This window comes from Brachypodium distachyon, chromosome 1, assembly GCF_000005505.3.
Source record: "Brachypodium distachyon strain Bd21 chromosome 1, Brachypodium_distachyon_v3.0, whole genome shotgun sequence".
Taxonomy (NCBI): domain Eukaryota; kingdom Viridiplantae; phylum Streptophyta; class Magnoliopsida; order Poales; family Poaceae; genus Brachypodium; species Brachypodium distachyon.
Window position 1 is genome coordinate 50,101,967 of NC_016131.3, and position 20,460 is coordinate 50,122,426.

Genomic DNA, 20,460 nt, shown 5'->3' on the forward strand with positions numbered 1-20,460 from the left:
CACTGAGATGTCATATTTCTCACAAAAAGAACATACCTTGCTCAGAAGATCATTCCAACCTTACTCAGATCTAAGCTTTTGTAGCTCTCTTTTTGTAGATTCCACATCTGACATGGCATTTACAATGTAAACATCCTTTCTCTGAAAGATTTTTGATAGCCCATTTGTTAAAGCAAATATAATCATCATCATGTGTAGATAGAATGCAGAATCAAATGACTAAAAATATGTTAAAATTCCACGGGCTTGACGTTTCTTAATAGGATCTGAACCATCTTTCTCAACATATTCAAGCACTTTAACCACTGAAGGGAATATCTTTGACAAACCTACCAAAGTTCTGTAGTGAGAATTCCATCTAGTATCTCCCGGCCTTTGAAGAGAAATCTCTTGATTTAGTCCAGTTCCTGTAGCAATCTCTCCCTTACCAATTGCTTTCCTTACTTCTTCTTGATGATTCTCTCTAAGTTTATCCTTTCTCTTGCAAGATAATCCAACAACATTCACCGTAAGTGATATCATATCAAAAAATCATCAACATCAGTTATTTTCTTCGCAATAGCCACGACAACCAAGTTAAGCTTGTGAGCAAAACAATGTACATAATAAGCTGAACTGTTCTCTCTCATAATTTTGGCTTGCAAACCATTGAACTCACCAGCCATGTTACTTGCTCCATCATATCCTTGTCCTCTCATTTGTTTTATATTTAAACCAAACTCTGCAATCATAAAATCAATTTCAGACTTGAGAAAACTAGCTGTTGTCTCCTCCACATGAACAACACCAACAAACCTCTCATTTGTCAGCCCACATCTACTCACGAATCTTAAAACCACTGCCATCTGTTCTTTGTCAGAAACATCACGACACTCATCAACCAATAAACTGAACACATCCCTGCCAATTTCTTGCAAAATGGACATCAAGATTTCTTTGGCGAAGCATTCAGTAATACTTTTCTGAATTTTTGGAGACAACATTTGATTGTTTTGTGGGGCATTTTTGAATGCCTTGGCTACAACATCATTTTGACTATTGGTGTACTCCATCAGTTGCATATAGTTTCCTTTATTTACTGAATCTTCTGATTCATCATGGCCACGAAATGGTTGCCCCTGATGCAGCAAATATCTAGAGACATCAATTGCGGCATTTACCCGAATGAGATGCTCTGTTTTTTCTACTTCACTTTGCTTATGTAGGGCTGCAGGGATTGATTGATCTATTTTCATTAGATCCTCACAATTCTTTTGTGCTCTGTTGTGGAAGCTACCACGATCACCCACATGAGTCAAAAATCTTTCCAGCTTCTTGCAATTGCAATAACCATCTACTACAAATGCATCATGCCCAGGTTTGTTACCTTTGATATTGTCCCTGAACAAGTAGGAACACAAGCAATATGCTCTGTCCTCCACCTCGCTATACTCTAGCCAATTGCCACCATATTCATCATACCAATCAGCATTAAAATAGCGAATTATCTGCCCAATTTTCCTTGGTTTAAACTTGGTAGGACGAGGCCGATGAGGTCCTGCTATCAAGTACTTTCGTCTTACATCCTCATGCTGATTGACATTGTAATCTACAATTCTCCTTCTTTTAGATGGGTCCCGAGGAAGCTTGTTCAAATCAACTAGCTCATGCATATTAGAAGTTCTAGATTTAATTAAAAATCTCTCCATTTCTCTGTCTACAAGTGATAAATCATACACTCAGATTTCACGGCATGCACTCAGGTCTAAATTCTAATAATCCAATTTCAGAAATTATACACGGGTCTATTGCTTACCTTGTCAATTTGAATTGGCGAATTGGGTTGGGATGCCCGGTGCTGCAAGCTCGTACAGAAGCCTGGCGCTAGAATTAGGGATTTAGGGTTGCCTAATTGGGGGCAGGCTTCGGCGCTGCGGCTAGCGCTGGAGGGCAAGAGACCGGCGAGTCGGCGAGGGCGTGAGGCGGCCAGCGACCACGGCAATCGCTGGGCGCCAGCATCGAGGGGTGAGGGGTGATGGCAGCACGCGCTGGGGCGGACGGGAATTGGAATTGGGTCGATGCTTCGTCTTCCCGTGCGTGTGTCTCGTAGACTCGTAGTGTTTGCCTCATCTCTAGACTCCAGGCCCAACCATTCATCGTCCACAGACCATGGGCAGACGCAGATGGGCTGACAGGGGGCAATTCCATGGGTTGAGGGGGGGCAATTCACAGCAGCTTGGGTCCTATATGACGGGCCAAAAAAATTTAGTGGGGGCAGCTGCCCCCACGGGCCTTCACGTGGGTCCGCCCATGATCCTAGGTCCTAAGGTGGCTCTGGGGTGTGCTGGCTGCCTACGTGGCCATTTGGGCCCACTTGTCAGGTGCCAACGTGTATCTTTTTTGCAAATAATCCTATGCGTCCTGGCGTCTTCTCCCTCGACCGCTGCTGTAGCGACCTCGTCGCACTGCTCCGCCTACTCGCCTGCTCCCCTTTGTTAGAAATAATATTTCCCTGCCGTGAGTTAGTAGCAGTCCAAGTCCTTATGAGTTTAGGATTAGGAGTTGTGTCCGTCTACACAAGAGATTTGTAGTCCGAGTAGGACTTGATTCAGCTAGATATGTGCGTGTATGTGTATGCGGCTGGTTTGAAACAAGCTTGTAAGTGGATTTGTGATAAAGAAATAAAGAGAAAAATAGAGGGCACGATACGCGCCCTTGGCCAAATAATTGTGTGATCGTTTCTGCGTGTGCGTCTTCATGTATTGATCCTTGGGCAAACCCAACACCCTTCCCTTGTTCTTGTCCCCTGCCGAGCCCCTCCCCTTCTCATTTCTCTCCTCAGCTTTCCTCTCCCTCTCCATTCTCTCTTCTGTTGCGCCCGGGAGAGCCTCCTCGCCTTCCCGCACGTGCGGGCCTCCGCCTGGACATCTCTGAAGTACCCGAAGTCCGCGCGCGCCGCTTCTTCTCCAACTCCGGCGGGAAGCGCCGCCCGTCTCAATCTGCGCGACCACGACCTCCCTGAGCTCTCCGACCCGCGCATGAGCTCCGCCTCGACCTCGCGAGACCGATGCCACCCTCGACTTCGAGCCCCGCGCGTCGAGCAGTCCCAGCCGCGAAGCTCCTCGCCGCCGGCCGCTCCACACCGTCGGCCCACCTCCTCCGACTGCCTCCGCCCTAGCCGCGGCCGCCGCTAAGTTCCTGGTTATGCCCCCTCCTTTCCCCCCGCTCTCAGTCGATTCCTCCGCCCCGTCGCTCCCCGCGCCTAGCGCCGCCACCGCCGGCGAGCTTCTCCGTCGAGCCACCCGACTCGTTCCCCTGCGTGTCGCCATGGTGGTCCGAGCCCATTTTGGGCCTGTCAGGCTGTCAGGCGCCGCACCCTCGAAGCGCACGCCCCAGCGAATTAGGCGCCTCCGGGGGGAGGGGCAGACGGCGGCGACGGCGGATTAGGAGGAGAGACAGACAGAGAGAAAGAGGAGAGGGGCTGACGGGGAGAAGAAAGCAAATGGCAGGGGTTTTTAGCAAAAAAGCGTCCACTTTGTCACCTGACATGTGGGTCCAAATAGCCACGTCGGCAACAGACACACGCCCGAACCACACTAGGACCTGTGCTGAACCATTTATGAAACAATTGAGACTTAAATATGCAGTTTTAAATAATTATGACTAACTTAGAATCTTTACGAAAGAATTTGGACGCATTTTACTCATTGCACAGCATGCATGCGTACTTGACTCCGAGCATTTCCTTCTCCTGCATCCCTGGGAAGCACAATGCACTGTTGCACACTGCCGGTACGCATGCATCGATCGACCGCTGCAGCTCACGACGAGGCCACAGTGTCTCAGCATGCAAATATGCATGCATGCATGCAAGGTTTGTTAATCAGATCGGCGCCAAAGCCGCTCGATCGCAGAACGAACAGAACGACGTTACGGCCGGCCGGATGCAGTAATAATAACAGAAAAAGAAGAGAAGAAGGCCTAGCTAGCTATAGTGGGGAAGGAATGATTCTGCAAGCAGGTTGCTCGATGGATGGATAGATGGTTTTGCCGGTTAATTGCTTTGCTTTTTACTGCACGTACGGCAGCTTTGCAGTTGCAGCAGCTGCTGCAGGCGGCGAGTTCGAGGCTGATGCAAGGAACAGTAGCAGCATGCAGGCTGCTGGCAAGAAGTGCAGCAGAGAGTGAGTGAGGACTGAGGACTGAAGCGCATGCAGTGGTAATTTAACAGGCATGGAGATAGATGGACGGATGGAGGACGACATGGATGCAATGGCGAGGCGCAGAGGGTAAAGGCCGGGCCGGCCGGCATGGGGGCGCCTGAAGAATCCAGAATCGAATCCAGGCGAAGCCTAAGCTTGTGGAGAGAGTGTCAAAGAGAGAGAGAGAGAGAGTGTGTGTGTGATTTGATGTGTGTGGGTGTGATGTGGGTGATGTGCGAGCTGGGTGGTGGTGGTCATGAGGGTAAGGCAGAGGGGGCACACGTGCAGGTGGCGCCTTTTCGAGGCAGCAACAGTTGGGAGGTATGGCGCGCAACAGCTAGTGATGGGACGCCCTCAGAGCTGAGAGACAAGACACAATTAACCCCTACCCTACTTACTGGAGTAGTACCCTCTAGTCCTAGATAGGGACGGAGACTCTTTGCATGCGGCCGTCTATGTATTTGACCGGCCGGGGCAGAGACCCCCGCCGAGCTATAGCTAGCTCCTGCATGCTCAATACGCATTCATTCATGTCTCATGGAGTTGATTTCTTGTTTGACCTCTGTGCATATGCATGCATGGAAGAAGAGAAGCAGAGGTGAGTGTATAGAGCACTGCTGTTTTGCGAAAAAAAAAAGATGTTTGCGAAAATTACCTCGTAACAAGTATTCAAAATAATGCATTTGGTCTCGATATATAGAAGAGTTGTTATGTATGTGCAGTTATATATGGAGTAGCAAGGCTTTGTACATTTTCATGGTGTGACGTGTTGACATTAATTGGGATGGCCAATGTCGACAACACAACGGCCGACTACATGTAGTCGGAAGAGTTACTGCCGTCAAAACGGGGGTTCGGTTCTCGCATATGCGGTGTCTAAAATCACCAAAATGTGAGTCAGTGGACTGAGATTGGCGCATGTAATCGTGAAAAGAAAAGGTCGTGGAACTAAGTGTTAGCGAGAGCTAGACTCAGTCGCCTACGTCCGTCAGTTAGCTATAGCCAAATGCTACTCGATCCTAAATTGTTGTCAAAATATTATGTATATTTAAACGCTTTCTAAGACTAGATACATCCATAATTTATGCTGAGTCAAGAATTTACGATGAGTTAAGAATTTATGATCAGAGTTTCCTTCTCGCCATTTGCACATGCGGAATGAAAACACAGTCAGGTCACTGATACTTCACCGGCGGCACAATCAACGGCAATCCCCATGCATCCATCCATGCGAACGAGTTAGATTTGGTCTTCGATTTCCTCTGTACGTACGTACTACCACATGCCACAGGACTGACAGGAGCCCCACACGTGACATGAAGAATACGGTGGCTTTCCTTCTTTCTCACGACGGCGACACTAGCAGCTCCTAGCCGGCCCCGTCCGGTCCATGCATTGCATCAACTACTCTTCTTAAATCGAACGGAGAAGTCAAGAGTCAAAATATACACACCGGCAAGATATCAACCAGTCAATGTGTTGTAAGTATACGTACTGTACGTATGTGCTGGCACACATGCACCTGGTATACGTACATGTACTGTTGTACTGGGCCATAGGCCCATAGTACGTAGCCCAAGCGAGATCTCCCGATCTCTCTCTCTCTCGGTCTAGGAAAAGACTCGAAGTGTGTCAGTGCAGGCATACACAGGACACAGCGTGTGCAAGTACGTACGTGTCGTACACAAAGTGTGTGATCGAGCTGTACCATACACATACGTGCGTTGACGTCATGATATAAATTCTTGCATTCTTGCACACATGTACACATGTACGGAGTACACAGGAGATCCACCTGCATGGCTCCGCCCTGTCTCTGTTATGATGTTATCTGGTGTCGGTTTGACTGAATCTACATGACTACATGACGATCGGGACAGTCAGCTTTTTCTTTTTCTTCAGTACTCCCTTGTCCCGTTTAAATTGACGTTTTGGAGAGCTCAAACATCAATTAAAACAGAACGGAGATTGTACACGATATAGGTGTTTTAATTAGCTGGTTACTACTGTGGATGGGCAACCCGTGGTTAACAAGTTAGTGAGCATCAAAGGAGATGTATGGACAAATACTCCCTTCATTCCAAAACATAAATCCTACTGCGTAACTTTCGTTGATCGTCAAATTTTCCATTTTTTTATCAATTTAATAATAAAAAATATAAACATCTATTAAGATCGTACTAGATCCATCATGAAGTATGTTTCCATTAATTTGGTAGAGTACATAGGTGTTGATATCTTTTACTATAAAGTTCGTGAAAAGTTAAATTTAAAAAAGTTCAGCAATCAATTATTAGAAAACATATGACTTATAGTTTGGACCGGACATAAATATTTATGGAGTATTTAGTAAATTACGGTTTGGTTTAATACGCACATATCTGCATCATTAAACTGCGTCTAGATGCATGCATATTCAGTTAGTAAGAATTTTTCTGTCTCCAAATGAGACGACATGGCGAGGACAAAAGAGGTGTCGATCGTAGCCAGTAATCCAAAGCTGAAGGTCAAAGCGCATAGTAGCATGCAGAGATCTCTACAGCCTACCTAGGGTATTAGCTAGTACTACCACTTCCAACATATCAATCCTAGGACTGGACTTGAGAGCGCTTCACATTCACATATACAGTATATCTAGTAGCTAGTATAGTGTATTGCACGCACACTGCCACGACAAGCTGAGTGATCGATGGGTGTCTCGTCTGCCATGTACTAGCTTGCTACTACTAGCTTGCGTGCCTCATGTCGTGTCTTCACGCTGCGTCTTCTGTCTGTGGTTTTGTTTGTTTGTGCATGCATGCTCTGCAGGCGTCTCATTCTCAACAACTCTGGATGAATTAATGCTGATGCTGACCATTGCTGGGCCCCACCCCATACATCCCAGGTGGGGCCAATCACATGCAGCGTCATATTTTCAGTCCCTTAAGTAAGGACAGAATATTATATTTAGACGTTTTTTAATATAAAATATTTATATTTAAATAAATTTGAGTCACTTGAGACGGAACGAGAGCAAGTATTTAATTACACCCAGCACCCGGCTCTCTAAAACTCTTGCTGTTGCTTTCTTGAAGTTATATGTGGTGAAAGGTCCTGATCCTTGGGTGTCATTATCGCATAAGAAGCAGTCTCTGAGTCTCTCATGTATCACTCTCCATGTCTTGTACTTGTCGGCTGACCAAGCAGATGCGGACATCGATCAAACCCTTGGATTATTCAGCCGGCCGGATATATTCCAAGGCCCATATGAATGCATGCATGGTCACAACTCTCACAAGTCACAAGTCGATCACAACCAAACCGGCAAACAAACTTTTGCTTTGGACTGTGTGGCTCAAATACAGTTACTCTCTCAGACCCAAAATAAGAAACTTTGATTTGTATATGTTCTTATACAAATTCACGTTACTTATTTTAAGACGGAGTGTGTATTTTTTTAGAAAGAGCTCCAATATGCTCAATTTGCAGCGCAGCTTATCTACTCCCTCCGTCCTGAAATAGGTAACTATATAAACCCATGTCAGTTATTTCAGAACAGAGGGAGTATATTCGTTCCTCATCTCCTGCGGAAAATGAATCTATTCTTCATTTTCCATGCAGCAAGCTCGGCCAGTCTTTCTTTATACACGGTAAAAAAACCCCGTCAAAAGTTGTCTTTCTAGTTCTTTGCGACCAATCATCATCACTCTTAGAGCATCACCATTCATTTCTCCCTGAATAATATTCAGGGCATTTTTGTATAAAAATGTATGGTAGCTTGTCACCACCTGAGTTGCTCCATTGAAAGCGGTTGCGACGATGATTGAGCAAACAGGTCGCCTGGTATAATTTATTCAAGCAGCTATACGCGTGCAGCCCTGAATTATCCCCTTCTTTGGACTTTGCTCAGCTCCAGGCTCAAACTTAATCAGTCAGCAGCAATAAATATATGGTGATCGATACTGTCAGTTGGCAGTTAGCATATTGGCAGACCACAGCCGTTGCTATGATTTTATTTTCCAGTTCAGTTAGCATGCACGTACTACATTGCAGTGTCTGCAACAACCTTTCTGAATGCTTTCAGACAGCACATTGCTCCAGCAACGATATATTCTCTTGCATGAAACTAGAAAAATGTATGCTGCGCTTCTCGGTGTGCGTGTGTGTGTGTGTGACAAAACAGAAGAACAGATGAAACCATTCATTTCTGCCTGCTACTGATTGTACTTTAAGTCTAAGGAGATTGGAGATGACAAAGTCGATCTCATATCTCAACATGAACTGATCAACAACCATTAAGGTTTTAAAGCAGGAGCGAACTATGGGAAATGGTGCTGTCTAACACTAACTCTGATACAGTAGCATCTATTAGCCAAGTCCCAGATTCCGTAGATCCTTCTTTTGACCAGTGGACCCCTCTTTCTTGATCCGAGAAGGCATAACAATACGGTCAATAATTCCGTATTCGAGGGCTCCTTCAGCATCAAAGCGCTTCACCCTGTCCAGGTCCTCGTGAATCTGCAAACCAAGTAAATGCTTCAGATGGGACGGGTGCAGCTAGGATTGCAATTGTTGAGATCAAACTTGCTGAATCGTGAGAATAGTACAAATACAGGGAAAGTAGCAACACGGCATTCAGTATTCTACAGCAGATTTCTTAAACTTCAGATGCTATATGAAAGAACAGAGCAAATAAGACCCTTATGAGTAACAAATTAACAGCACCAGAGCAAATGGACAATTCGTACCTTCTCAACAGGATGACCTGTGTGCTCTGATAACTTGCCATAAAGATAGTTCCTGATTCTATTAAGTTCGTTAGCTTCATTTTCTATATCATCGGCCTGTAGGGAAACATAAGTGTACAGTAAGCACTTAAACCACAAAAACAATAACTGTAAACTGTAGGCATTTTTTTATAGGAAACTTAATGGTAAGCTTCCACTAAGACACAAACCTGGCCTCGAGCTGCTCCAGCAGGTGACTGAAGTGAAATCCGGCAAAGAGGCATACCAGTACGTGAACCCTAGATAATATAAAATAGGAGAGAAACAAACATTATAGTATCAGAAAACGACAGATTTCATAAGGAAGTTGACATGAAAGTAATAATACCTTTTGACCAGCTGCAAGAATAAATCCTGCCAAGTTGAATGCAAAGCCCAGGCAATGTGTACCAATAGGACTTTTTAAGCTTAGCATGGTATCATATAACGCCATACACGGCGTAAGCTGCAATATCATTGAAGAACACAAAACTTAGAAACCCACTCCCAGACAAAAAAAAGGCATACGATGGCTTAAGAGTGTTTCATTTGGTAAGGCACTTCTGAAGTATTGTAGCCATTTTGGAAAATCAGAACAACACGTATTTCCAAGCTAAAGGTACAGTACTGAAAGATAGATTATCCTCGAGAAGACGAGGGCATGATCTTCCTCAAGGCAGCAGGCTGATCCTTTTAATGCAACATTTGCTTCTTCCTTTTGCCTAAGCAAGGAGAGCATCGACGATTTTGAGCTGCACTCCCTTTGCTTTTGTGTTGTGTGCTTGGTGCTTTGTAATAAGTTGCTCTATCAGCATCCTTGTACCTTTCAGGCGTTTGGGGCTTTATTAGTTTAAAGCCGGGCTTAATCCTTTTGTCTAAAACGACAGATTATAAAACTCATGTAGTCATGCTGCAGTTATCAATTTTGCTTTATATAAAAAGCTGGGCGAAAGCCTGTTCTCTAAAAACAAAATGCTGTATTTATCAACAGTACTCTTCATCTATACAATGGTGCATGCCCCACTAGTTTACAATAAAAATTAAATTCCAGTGACCTTCCCAAATAATTAGTGCTACTGCATTAGGAATATTGTTGAATTTCCAAACACCTACATCAACTACATTCAAAATAGGAGTGTTACGTACCCATCTCTTAATTTTGTTTCCAAGATCGCCAACTACAATGAGATCCTCCCTTTGCAGAATGAGTATTTCTATTTCCAGCTATACAAGTTTTTGCACTATTTTTAACCCATAAGAGTAGGACATCACATTAATTCGGCACAAGATACTAAAATTCAGACAACCCCACACTTACTAACTAATAGAGCAGCATTGGCAGCCCTTTATATCAGGTTATGCATATGGGCACAGCAACTAATGTCCAATCAGTTCATCCCGATTTTATGTTTTCAAGATAAACTATGGTGACAGCATCTTGGAATTCGAATCCTTAAGATGATAATACCACTTGCAGGACACAAGATCATGGCCCAAAACAAAATGCATAACACAAGTGATACAGAAGAATGCCAACGGACAGGACAAGAACACAAGGGTAGTGTAGTGTCATCAAGTTCTTACATCTCCTCCTGGGCCATTGATGTATAGAATAATCTTTTTTGAGTCATCAACACTGTCAAGATACAGCATGCTTGCCAATACTTGGTTACTAAATTCTTCATCTATATTGTCCCCAATGAAGATAATACGTTCACGATACTGCATATGGAAAATCAAATTAGTTACTGCTGCAAAGGAATGAAGCATTGCAAATTTGCAATAGGTCTTGTGAGGTCTTACTAGAGCATTCCATATGTCAAGCCACTGCCAGGTTCCTTCACCAGGTGTTCTGTAAGGTACCCGGGGTGTACCGACAGGCATCATTGAAATGCGTGCCCTGGTAGCCCTCTTGTTTGATAACCTATTAAGTGTAAATATGAATTAAACTTAGATATTCAAGGGAACAAATGTATCCAGCAAACCACAGTAAAACAATTCTGATACATTTGGCTACCACAAATGTAAACAAATCTGGGGATTGTAGCTAGAGAAAACTCCATCTGACCCATAATAAGTGTCTGGGATTTAGTACAAAGTTAATACAACTTTTTAATAAATCCCCGACACTCATTATGGATCGGAGGGAGTAACAAATAAAACATTTCTCTGGTAGGTGACTGATAAAAGCTTTTCCATCTTGGTTTGTAAACAAAAAACATTTTTTCCTGGTCAATGAAATGAACACCAATATTTACATCCATTGAACACCAATATCCTCTCAATATTCCCCATCCATTGAAAAGGAACCTAAATGTCGCCAGTGTTTTTTTTTCTTTTTCGAAAAGGAGGATAACCCCCGGCCTATATGTCACGAGTGTGCACAACCACTCGACAGAATCGGAGTCCCAAAGCATCCGTTTACATGATAAAGTAGGACTACAATTGTTCCCAGGCGCCTGATAATTACATGAACAGGCAAAGCTAGCACTCTAAATGGAGACTGAACGTAACACCCGACGATTGCGCAGCATTACACAATATATGCATATATAGGATGACATAAGGATCGGCGTGCACGTACCCCAGGGAGACCCTCCGGTTGACGGCGGTGTAGAACCGGGCGTTGACATTCGGGCACGACGACTCCGACGATCCTGCCCAGCATTTCGAAACAGCAGAAATCCAACACTGGTAAAACGAACAGAGTGAATTAGGACGGACTAGTTTGATTTTGTGCTTACCGAGCTTGGTCTGGGCCTTCAGCCCGACGAAGACCTTGGTGCCCACGCTGCAAAAGGGGAAACAAAAACAGGAGGCGGGGCTGTTCAGCTAGGGTTCGGGGAGGAGAGGAGGGTCTGGGAGAACACGGGGACCGGGGGAGTAGGAGGCTGACCAGAGAGAAGAGGGCGAGCTTGCGACGGCGCGGGGGTGGAAGCAGGAGGAGTTGGCGGGCGCCGTCCGGCACAGCGCCATTGGAGCAGAGAGCTGCGGGCGGAGTGGTCGGAGAAAGGGAGTGGCCGAGCGGATAACGAAGGGAGGAGCAGGCTGGATGTGCGTTGAGAATCGTGCGTCTCCTGATCAAAACCGAGGAGGCAAAAGAAAAAGTTGGTATCCATTTCTAAAGACTTGTCATGGTTTTAGTGCATAATCGAACGAATTGTATCATATAGCTATACCTTTTAATTTTTTTTTTCACATAGTCCTAACTTTTGAACCATACAACAGGAAACCCCTAATTTGGCAACCATCTCGGGGTTGGCGATGAGTGATTTTGATTGTGGGTCCCAATCAAAATAATAAAAGGACATAGGTTTAGCCGGTCCAGTTCGGTTCTTGGCCGGTTCGGACGGGCCAAATTCCTAATCCCTTTGACCGAAATCTTCGAACTGAAGCGTCAATTGCAACCAAATCGAACGAAATCCCCGGTTTCACTTAAAACGCTAATCCCCAAATTGGTGCATAATCGATATTAACAACATTGAACTCACCGGATCAAAAGAAGGGGTAGATCCAGCGGATAATCCGCTACACATCTCCAGTTTCTCGGCCGAATCCGATGATTTCAACTCTAGCGGGGAAGAACAACAGCACGGAAAGAAATTAAAATCACAATCATCCATTTCACGCCATTTTGCTTTACTTGTAGATGGCTTTGGCCGCGGCAAGCCAAGCGAAAAATTTGCAGTTGGCAGGGAGCAACATTCCCAAATGGCCTGACTGGCGACGAAGACATGATAAGCAGATTTCGTGACGTATAAGCCGGTGGAGGACAAGTTCCCAAATGACCATGACTGGCGACGAAGACATGATAAGCAGACGTGAAGGAAGTACTACTCATGAGACATGAATGTTTGGGCGACTTACATAAGAATTGTATATGCAACAAATACAATGGAATGCGAATACAATCGAGCGTCCAAACAATGGAACATGTCAACACCAGTACTGAAGATAGCACACAGGAACCAACTCTCGATGAGCCTGGACTGCAGAAGACAAGGCCACAGCGAAATAGGAGGCCCAACTTGAAGTACCTGGCCCAGTACTGGACCTGAAGATTACTTATACTCCTGTAGTTGCTTCGTTTAGACTTGGCTAGTTGAACACGGCGGAAGCCGTAGCTCTCAGATCCCCAAACTACTTGTATGAACAAGCTGTATCGAATTGCTAAGACATATCTCGCCGCAATTCCGCGAGCAATCGATCCCTCCAAGAAGAATCGCTAACAGAACACTTGGATCTAATTAATTACTGGATCGACTATAGCCCAAAAGCCAATACGAGAAGAGAAGTGCGAATTGATGCATGCTACTCATGCCATCAGTTCGGCCTAGCTAGCTAGCTACTATTAACGACTATGCAAGGGATTTGTCGATTCGATCAGACTAATAATGTACAAGGGGATCGACCAAGACTAACACAGAATCACATGGACGGTGCAGCGGTGCAGCCCGAGATCCCGGAAGGAGTACTCCGCCGACCCGCCGCCGCCGGAGGACGCGTCCACCTCGCTGGTGGCCCCGCCGGCGACCCGGACGAGCCTGAACGTCCGCCCCACGGCGCCGAGCTCCGCGAGCACGGAGCCGCAGTACCCCAACAGCGTCGCCGCCGCCGGACGCCCGGCGCCGAAGCTCTTGCAGAGCACCCGCCCGTCCGGGAACCGCAGCCGCATCAAGCACGCCTCCTCGCCGATCCCCGGCTCGTAGAGATTCGAGTGGCCGCCGCCGGTGTTCGGTGGCTTGTGGGGGACGACGGCGGTGCTGTGTATGGTGACCGAGGCAGCGAAGGCGGCGGCGAGCTCCTCCATGGACATCGGCATCATCATCATGGACGACGACGCGCTAGCTTGCTGCGGCGGCCATTAGATCGATTAGTCGCTTGCTTCGATCTTAATTAATCCGTGGTTAATTTGCTGAGCTCTCGGGTGTAGCATTACCGCATATATGTACGGGAGGCGGAGGGAGTTCTTTGCTTGTCCGAGTTCCGGTGGGGGACGGTGTTCTGTTGAGCCAGTCCGAATCGGGGCAGCCGTGGTGTTTAAAAAAAAAAACTCGGGCGCGGACGTCGCCGTCGGCTAGAATAAGGCCCAACAAGCTAAAAAGCCTTTGGGCTGGTTTCGGTCGCAGTAACGTGGGCCGTTCATTAGGGTCTACGGGTTCTGCCGCTGCTACCACCAAATGGCCGCGGCCTTTCCTAGAAACTGAAAATGTCAATGGGCTGCGGCCCTTATGAAAAGTACACGAGGCATATATACTTCCAAAAAAAAAACAGAAGGCATAGGCAAATTCGCTACCGCTCTTCCTCGCGAAAGAAGAATCGATATCAGTCTCTTAGCGACGAACTAGAACTCGTATACTTGTAAATAAGAATAGTCAACCTCTCTATAATGACAATAATTAGAGAGATAGTCAATTCTAAGATAAGGACATTTTGTAGTATCTGAAACATGCTGTGATGCTGTCCAATACTCCAATGTGCTCATTATTCCAAAAAAAAAAAGAGAGAGTACATGGTGTCCAAAAACATTGTAAGAAGATGCAGATGGCGATGTTGAGATGGACAGGAGAGCCTGCACCTTGCTATATAGAAGCCAAAACGTAAATAAAGTGAGCAACTAATCGAGGGAAGAAGTCGTCTTTGTTACCCAGTGCATGCCACCAAACGGTGCCAACTGCCAAGTACGTTCGCATCTACTCCGTCCCATCCTAAAATGTTGTCAAAATATTACATGTATCTAGATGCTTTTTAGAAATAAATACATCCGTATTTAAACAAATTTGAATCAAAAATTTAAAATTAGAATGAGTAATTTTCTAGACACATAAGCCGGGTGCGCTTGTCCAGATCGATGACATAGACTGATATACACCCACTAGCTAGTTTCTCTTTTTGGACGGCGACAGATCGAAATTCCATTTCGCCTTTCCTTCCTTCCAGAAGAGTTAGTAGCATTGCTATAACCTTCGAGAGATAAAAGGATTGTTATAACCTTCGAGAGATTAAAGACCACCTTGGTGAGACTGATAGAGCGTAAAATGTAGGTCTTCTTTGATACTCCCTCCGTTTCTAAAATAAGTGACAAATCAATCGAAGTCATTTATTTTGGGACGGAGCGAGTATAAAAGATACAAGACCACATTCGTACATGAATTACTTACATTTCACGTACTCCCTCCGTTTCATAATTTTTGTCTCAAATTTGTTAAAAAATGATGTATTTATTCTTAAAAAGCGTCTGGATACATGTAATATTTCGTCAAGAATTATGAAACGAAGTGAGTAGTATTTACTTTTGGACCCATGTAGCCTGTAGGAGTCGGTCGGTGTCCTTGCTCAAGAACCCTTCGTCTCGAACCGGGCTTTCATCGGTCCTTGAAATTTTCTGCACTCCATTTCCCCTCCTCCAAGCAAGGGACGCCAAAAAGTTCCAAGTGCCTAACAAAGACACTAACAGGTGGCCCCACAAGCAATTCCTTGGACCCTTGCGCACGCCTACAAGCTGCTACAAATAGGCGGCTCCGATCCACCTCAGTTCAAAGTGCAAATTGACGAAGCGAAGCAAACACGAGGAGCTCTTCTTCCACCCTCACGCACGCCGAGGTTTGCTTGACGAGACAAAGGAGACCAAGAGATCCATGGCGGCGGTGACGATCCAGTCCGTGAAGGCGCGGCAGATCTTCGACAGCCGCGGCAACCCCACCGTCGAGGTGCGTACGTGCGCAGATCAAATCAGCCTGCTGCTCTGTTTTTTCAACTACAGAGTACTCTGTTTCGATTCGATCCTCGCTCGATCTACCATGTTCTTCCTTCCAAAATTTTCTTGCATGTTTCGGTGTATGATATGGATGCTCAAGTTGTTAATTTGGGGGGCGTTTGCACTTTGCAGGTGGATGTGGGGCTCAGCGACGGGAGCTTCGCGAGGGGCGCCGTTCCCAGCGGCGCTTCCACTGGTACGTACAGTAGTATGCACTCACTTCTTCCCCATTTACCATCGAATTTCTCTTGTGTCCTTTGTTGAGCTGCTGCGCTGTGGCGGATCGGTTGCTCCACGTACTATCGTATAAAGAGAGTTCTCTGTTACTTACATGTCGTCGTGGACACTTGGCACATTTTTTTTCTCTAGCTCCCGAACACGTATGCGTGCATCTAGAACACCCTCCATTTTGTTTTGTATATCCGGAGAAAAGTGATCGCTACTTCTCTAGTGCGTTAACTATATATATATAAGCGGCGTTAGGTTGATTCCTTCCTTCTTGAGCTAGCTCTGTTTTGGTAGTATATAATATATAAGCGAATGGATTTTTTTATTGATGATATAGGTCCGCCTGGATGTAGAGGTACTTACATACTGTATTACACATGATTATTATGTACTGCAAGAGGGATTGAGGACAGAGCTTGTGCGGTAATAATGCCATGTTTTTCTTTTCTTTTCAAAAGTGCTGTCTCAAGATTACTGGCCGTCAGGACTACTGTCTACTAGGTGTTGTTTATCTCAAAAAAAAATTGACAACTAGGTGTCGAAACTTGGCCGTCAGTTAAGAATTTCATCGGTCATCGCCATCATCATGGCGTACATTTTTTTTTGTCTTCTGTCGTTGACTCAAATTAATCCCGCGTGCAATCTTGCGTCATTACACACAATTATTACTATATGGAAGAGGGGATTAATTGATGACACACCATGTACAGATCATGCCATGTCTTTTCGAAGTGTTGTCTAGCTAGCTCAAAAGTAGTCGCCATCTCCGGACTAGGTGTTGAAAGTTTGCTTAATTATGTCAGCCGGATTTTATCAGTAATCGCCTGCACTAAAACCCCGACAAGTATTTAGGAACGGAGGGAGTATTTCTGGAGTAAATTTGTCCTATGTTGTCGAGTCAAATTCCGCGTGCATTCTTGTGTCATCATGACATCTAGATTCTAGATGTTGAATGCTCATTTTTTTTTTATGTCTGGGACGTTGACTTTAGGAATATACGAGGCCCTGGAGTTAAGAGATGGAGGATCTGATTATCTCGGCAAAGGTGTTCTTAAGGTGAGTTCGATTATCTAGACATCCTTTTTATCCAGTGTCTCCATCATCCAGATGTACAATGTGATTTTGAATGTGCAATTTCAAGCTTTGTTTAACAATTTATTCAATAAGTGTCGCTTATGTGACGTGAATTGATATCACTGAATCCGTAATAAAAGAACATTTTCTTACTGTTGTGGTTGCGTAAAATATTAACAAAATATTGTAGTAGAGAATTTACGGTTGAACTTGAACATCCAGGAGGCTTATATTATACTCCCTCCGTCCCTAATTTTTTGTCGTGGTTTTAGTTCAAATTTGAACTAAAACAATGACAAAAATTTAGGAACAGACGGAGTAGTATATATACTTCAGCTGATTATCTTTTTCATTAATAACAAAAAGTCAATATTAAGGTAAACCTTCATATTTGTATGTACTATGAAGTATCCACCTTGTAACTCTCACCGAAACTGGTACAAAACTTTTCGAACTCTGTTTTCATTTTATAACGTAGAAGAAAGTAGAATTACTGAACATAGTTGCAAAAAGCTGCTGCTAGATGTTTTATGGCTTAAACAACCACCCTATATGAGTGGCTGTAACTGTTGTGTGCTTTTGTTGATTTTTTTTCCTATGCCAAACTAATAAAACATGTCATCCTGTGTTAGGCCGTGAACAATGTAAATGCTATTATTGGACCAGCGCTGATTGGAAAGGTATGTATCTCAGTTCTCAAGTAATAATTTGATTGACATGATAGTATGATACTAAGATATATATCCTGCTTTACTAAAGATTGAGTTATGTTGTACTGCAGGACCCAACTGAACAGGTTGACATTGATAACTTCATGGTCCAACAGCTTGATGGAACCTCCAACGATTGGGGTTGGTGCAAACAAAAGGTATTTGTAGAATGATCAATCCTTATGTTTTTTTTTATCTTGCACCAGTATTCCACATTTATACTATTCATACTGATATCTTTTGATGTGGTGGTGTTAAATCGACGAAAGCTTGGTGCAAACGCGATTCTCGCAGTGTCACTTGCAGTGTGCAAGGCTGGAGCCATGGTGAAGAAAATTCCTCTCTACCAGGTTTGTCGAACTGAACTACACTACTACAGAAGTGATCAGTTAAGTTCTTAAGTGAGTGTACTGAAATATCATTGTTTGCAGCATATTGCAAATCTTGCCGGGAACAAGACCCTCGTGCTGCCTGTGCCTGCCTTTAATGTGATCAATGGCGGTTCTCACGCTGGTAACAAACTTGCCATGCAGGTAAGATTGCTTGCAGATCATGAATAATATTTGTCATAACACGTTTCAACTATACGAGATTCTCATCTAGCTGTTGTACAGGAGTTCATGATCCTCCCAACTGGCGCCTCCTCTTTCAAGGAGGCCATGAAGATGGGAGTTGAGGTGTACCACCACCTGAAGGTGAACAGCTGACCCTTTTGTGATCTACCTGAAACTATAATATGCAGTTGGAATGCTAATAATTTTATATGCAGAGCATAATCAAGAAGAAGTATGGTCAAGATGCCACAAACGTTGGGGATGAAGGTGGCTTTGCACCTAACATTCAGGTATGGCCCATATATTTCTCTAGTGCTATATGTATTAAATCAGAGGTGATAAGATAGCACAAAGTTGTACATAGGATTATGTATTAATAAGTTGTCGAGTACAGAGTATAAGTTGTTCTGAATCACCATATGGAGCATTAGGTGACTTTTGTTTAAGATCTTTTAGCACAGCTACACTTTCCAGTTTCCACAATTCCAGATGCTCATATGTGATCTTTATGCCAAATAACTATGCAGGAAAACAAAGAGGGCCTCGAACTATTGAAGACAGCTATAGCCAAGGCAGGCTACACTGGAAAAGTCCTCCCCCCCCCCCCCCCTCTCTCAGCAACTAATTCGACCCTTGGATTTATTTATATTTGTATAACACTGAGTTTACACCCCCGGCAGGTGGTTATCGGAATGGATGTTGCTGCCTCTGAATTTTACAGTGAGAAGGATCAGACTTATGATCTTAATTTCAAGGAGGAGGTAAGATTTGCAACCACTGAACTACCCTTTGTGCAATTCCAGATGTCTGTGAGTTCATGACAGTAAGAAATGAAGCTTAGCATGCATCTAACAACCAATAACTACCTCCCTGACCAGAACAACGACGGTTCACACAAAATTTCAGGCGACAGCCTGAAAGACATGTACAAATCCTTTGTTTCCGATTACCCTATTGTGTCGATCGAAGACCCATTCGACCAGGATGACTGGGCCACCTACGCCAAAATGACCGCTGAGATCGGACAGCAAGTGCAGATTGTAGGCGATGACCTTCTTGTCACTAACCCCACGGTAAGCCGCTGCATATTTACTGAATAGAATGTGACAAAAAAAACCCAGAGAGAACTTGTTTACAGTTCCCTGTTTGGCTTGTGCAGAGGGTATCCAAGGCTATCAATGAGAAGACCTGCAATGCTCTTCTCTTGAAGGTATCATCATCATCATCACTGCCTAAATTTGTGAATTCTTTTTCTAGCAAACCATAATGCTATTGTGAATTACTATGGTGATTAATATATACCACTTGTTTATGGTGACAGGTGAATCAGATTGGCTCAGTGACAGAGAGCATTGAAGCTGTGAGCATGTCCAAGCGTGCAGGGTGGGGAGTGATGGCAAGCCACAGGAGGTAAGAATTGCAAATTTGCAAACTCTTGAATGATTTTAGCATTTGGCATTTGATCTGTTTGAGCTCAACTCTTCCTTCTGCACTCTCTGCATGCAGTGGTGAGACAGAGGACACCTTCATTGCTGACCTCTCCGTCGGTCTGGCCACGGTACCGCTTCCAGCTAAAATGGAACTTAAAATTCCATCAATTTGTACTACACGGCAGTATCATCAATTTGTTTCCCTATGTATTTGCTACAGGGTCAGATCAAGACAGGAGCTCCATGCCGGTCTGAGCGTCTGGCCAAGTACAACCAGGTGAGTTCAGGGAGATCCTGCCGGAGTAGACTGGACATGATTTCATCTTATTTTTCGCCATTTGATGATCCGTGTCTTCCTGCCAGAGTAGACTGGACATGACTTCATCTTATTTTTCGCCATTTGATGATCCGTGTCTTCTTGAAATGTGATGTGTGTTCTGAACCAATGCCATGGTTGCTGCAGCTGCTGAGGATCGAAGAAGAGCTCGGCGACGCGGCAGTCTACGCCGGAGCAAACTTCAGGGCGCCGGTGGAGCCATACTGAAAAACCCTACACCGTGTGGGATCTGGAGCAAGAGATGAACCGTGCGTGTGTCAGTTTGTTACCTCTTGATTTTGTTCAGAGCCTGCTCAATGCCAGGCCGAATAAGAGTAGTGTTAGCTGTGGTTACTCATACGGTTTTGACGCTAGCCATGGCTTGTGGTTTTGTCCTTCAGTGTGCACTCAAATAAAGCAGTTTCAGTTATCTTCTGAATTCCCTTTTTTTTTAAGTTGAGGAGC

The 20,460-nt window shown here is 44.6% G+C and overlaps 2 protein-coding genes across 2 annotated transcripts; one reads left to right on the forward strand and one right to left on the reverse strand.

Moving 5' to 3' along the window:
- Positions 1–8,252: 8,252 nt before the first annotated feature.
- Positions 8,253–11,983, reverse strand: LOC100834344 (ATP-dependent Clp protease proteolytic subunit-related protein 2, chloroplastic). Its single transcript, XM_003557183.4, has 9 exons — positions 11,823–11,983; positions 11,671–11,717; positions 11,511–11,583; positions 10,730–10,850; positions 10,511–10,648; positions 9,276–9,392; positions 9,118–9,186; positions 8,909–9,004; positions 8,253–8,678 (listed from the first exon to the last, which is right to left on the reverse strand). The coding sequence occupies exons 1-9, from the start codon at positions 11,900–11,902 to the stop codon at positions 8,529–8,531; spliced, it is 891 nt and encodes a 296-aa protein (XP_003557231.1). The 5' UTR covers positions 11,903–11,983; the 3' UTR covers positions 8,253–8,528.
- Positions 11,984–15,444: 3,461 nt separating this feature from the next.
- LOC100834645 (enolase 1) lies at positions 15,445–20,434 on the forward strand. The gene is made up of 17 exons (XM_003557184.4): positions 15,445–15,636; positions 15,816–15,879; positions 16,903–16,967; positions 17,618–17,665; positions 17,767–17,853; positions 17,965–18,045; positions 18,127–18,228; positions 18,310–18,390; positions 18,465–18,539; positions 18,777–18,839; positions 18,930–19,010; positions 19,128–19,322; positions 19,409–19,459; positions 19,571–19,659; positions 19,756–19,807; positions 19,900–19,956; positions 20,143–20,434. The coding sequence occupies exons 1-17, from the start codon at positions 15,565–15,567 to the stop codon at positions 20,221–20,223; spliced, it is 1,344 nt and encodes a 447-aa protein (XP_003557232.1). The 5' UTR covers positions 15,445–15,564; the 3' UTR covers positions 20,224–20,434.
- The last annotated feature ends 26 nt before the right edge of the window (positions 20,435–20,460 follow it).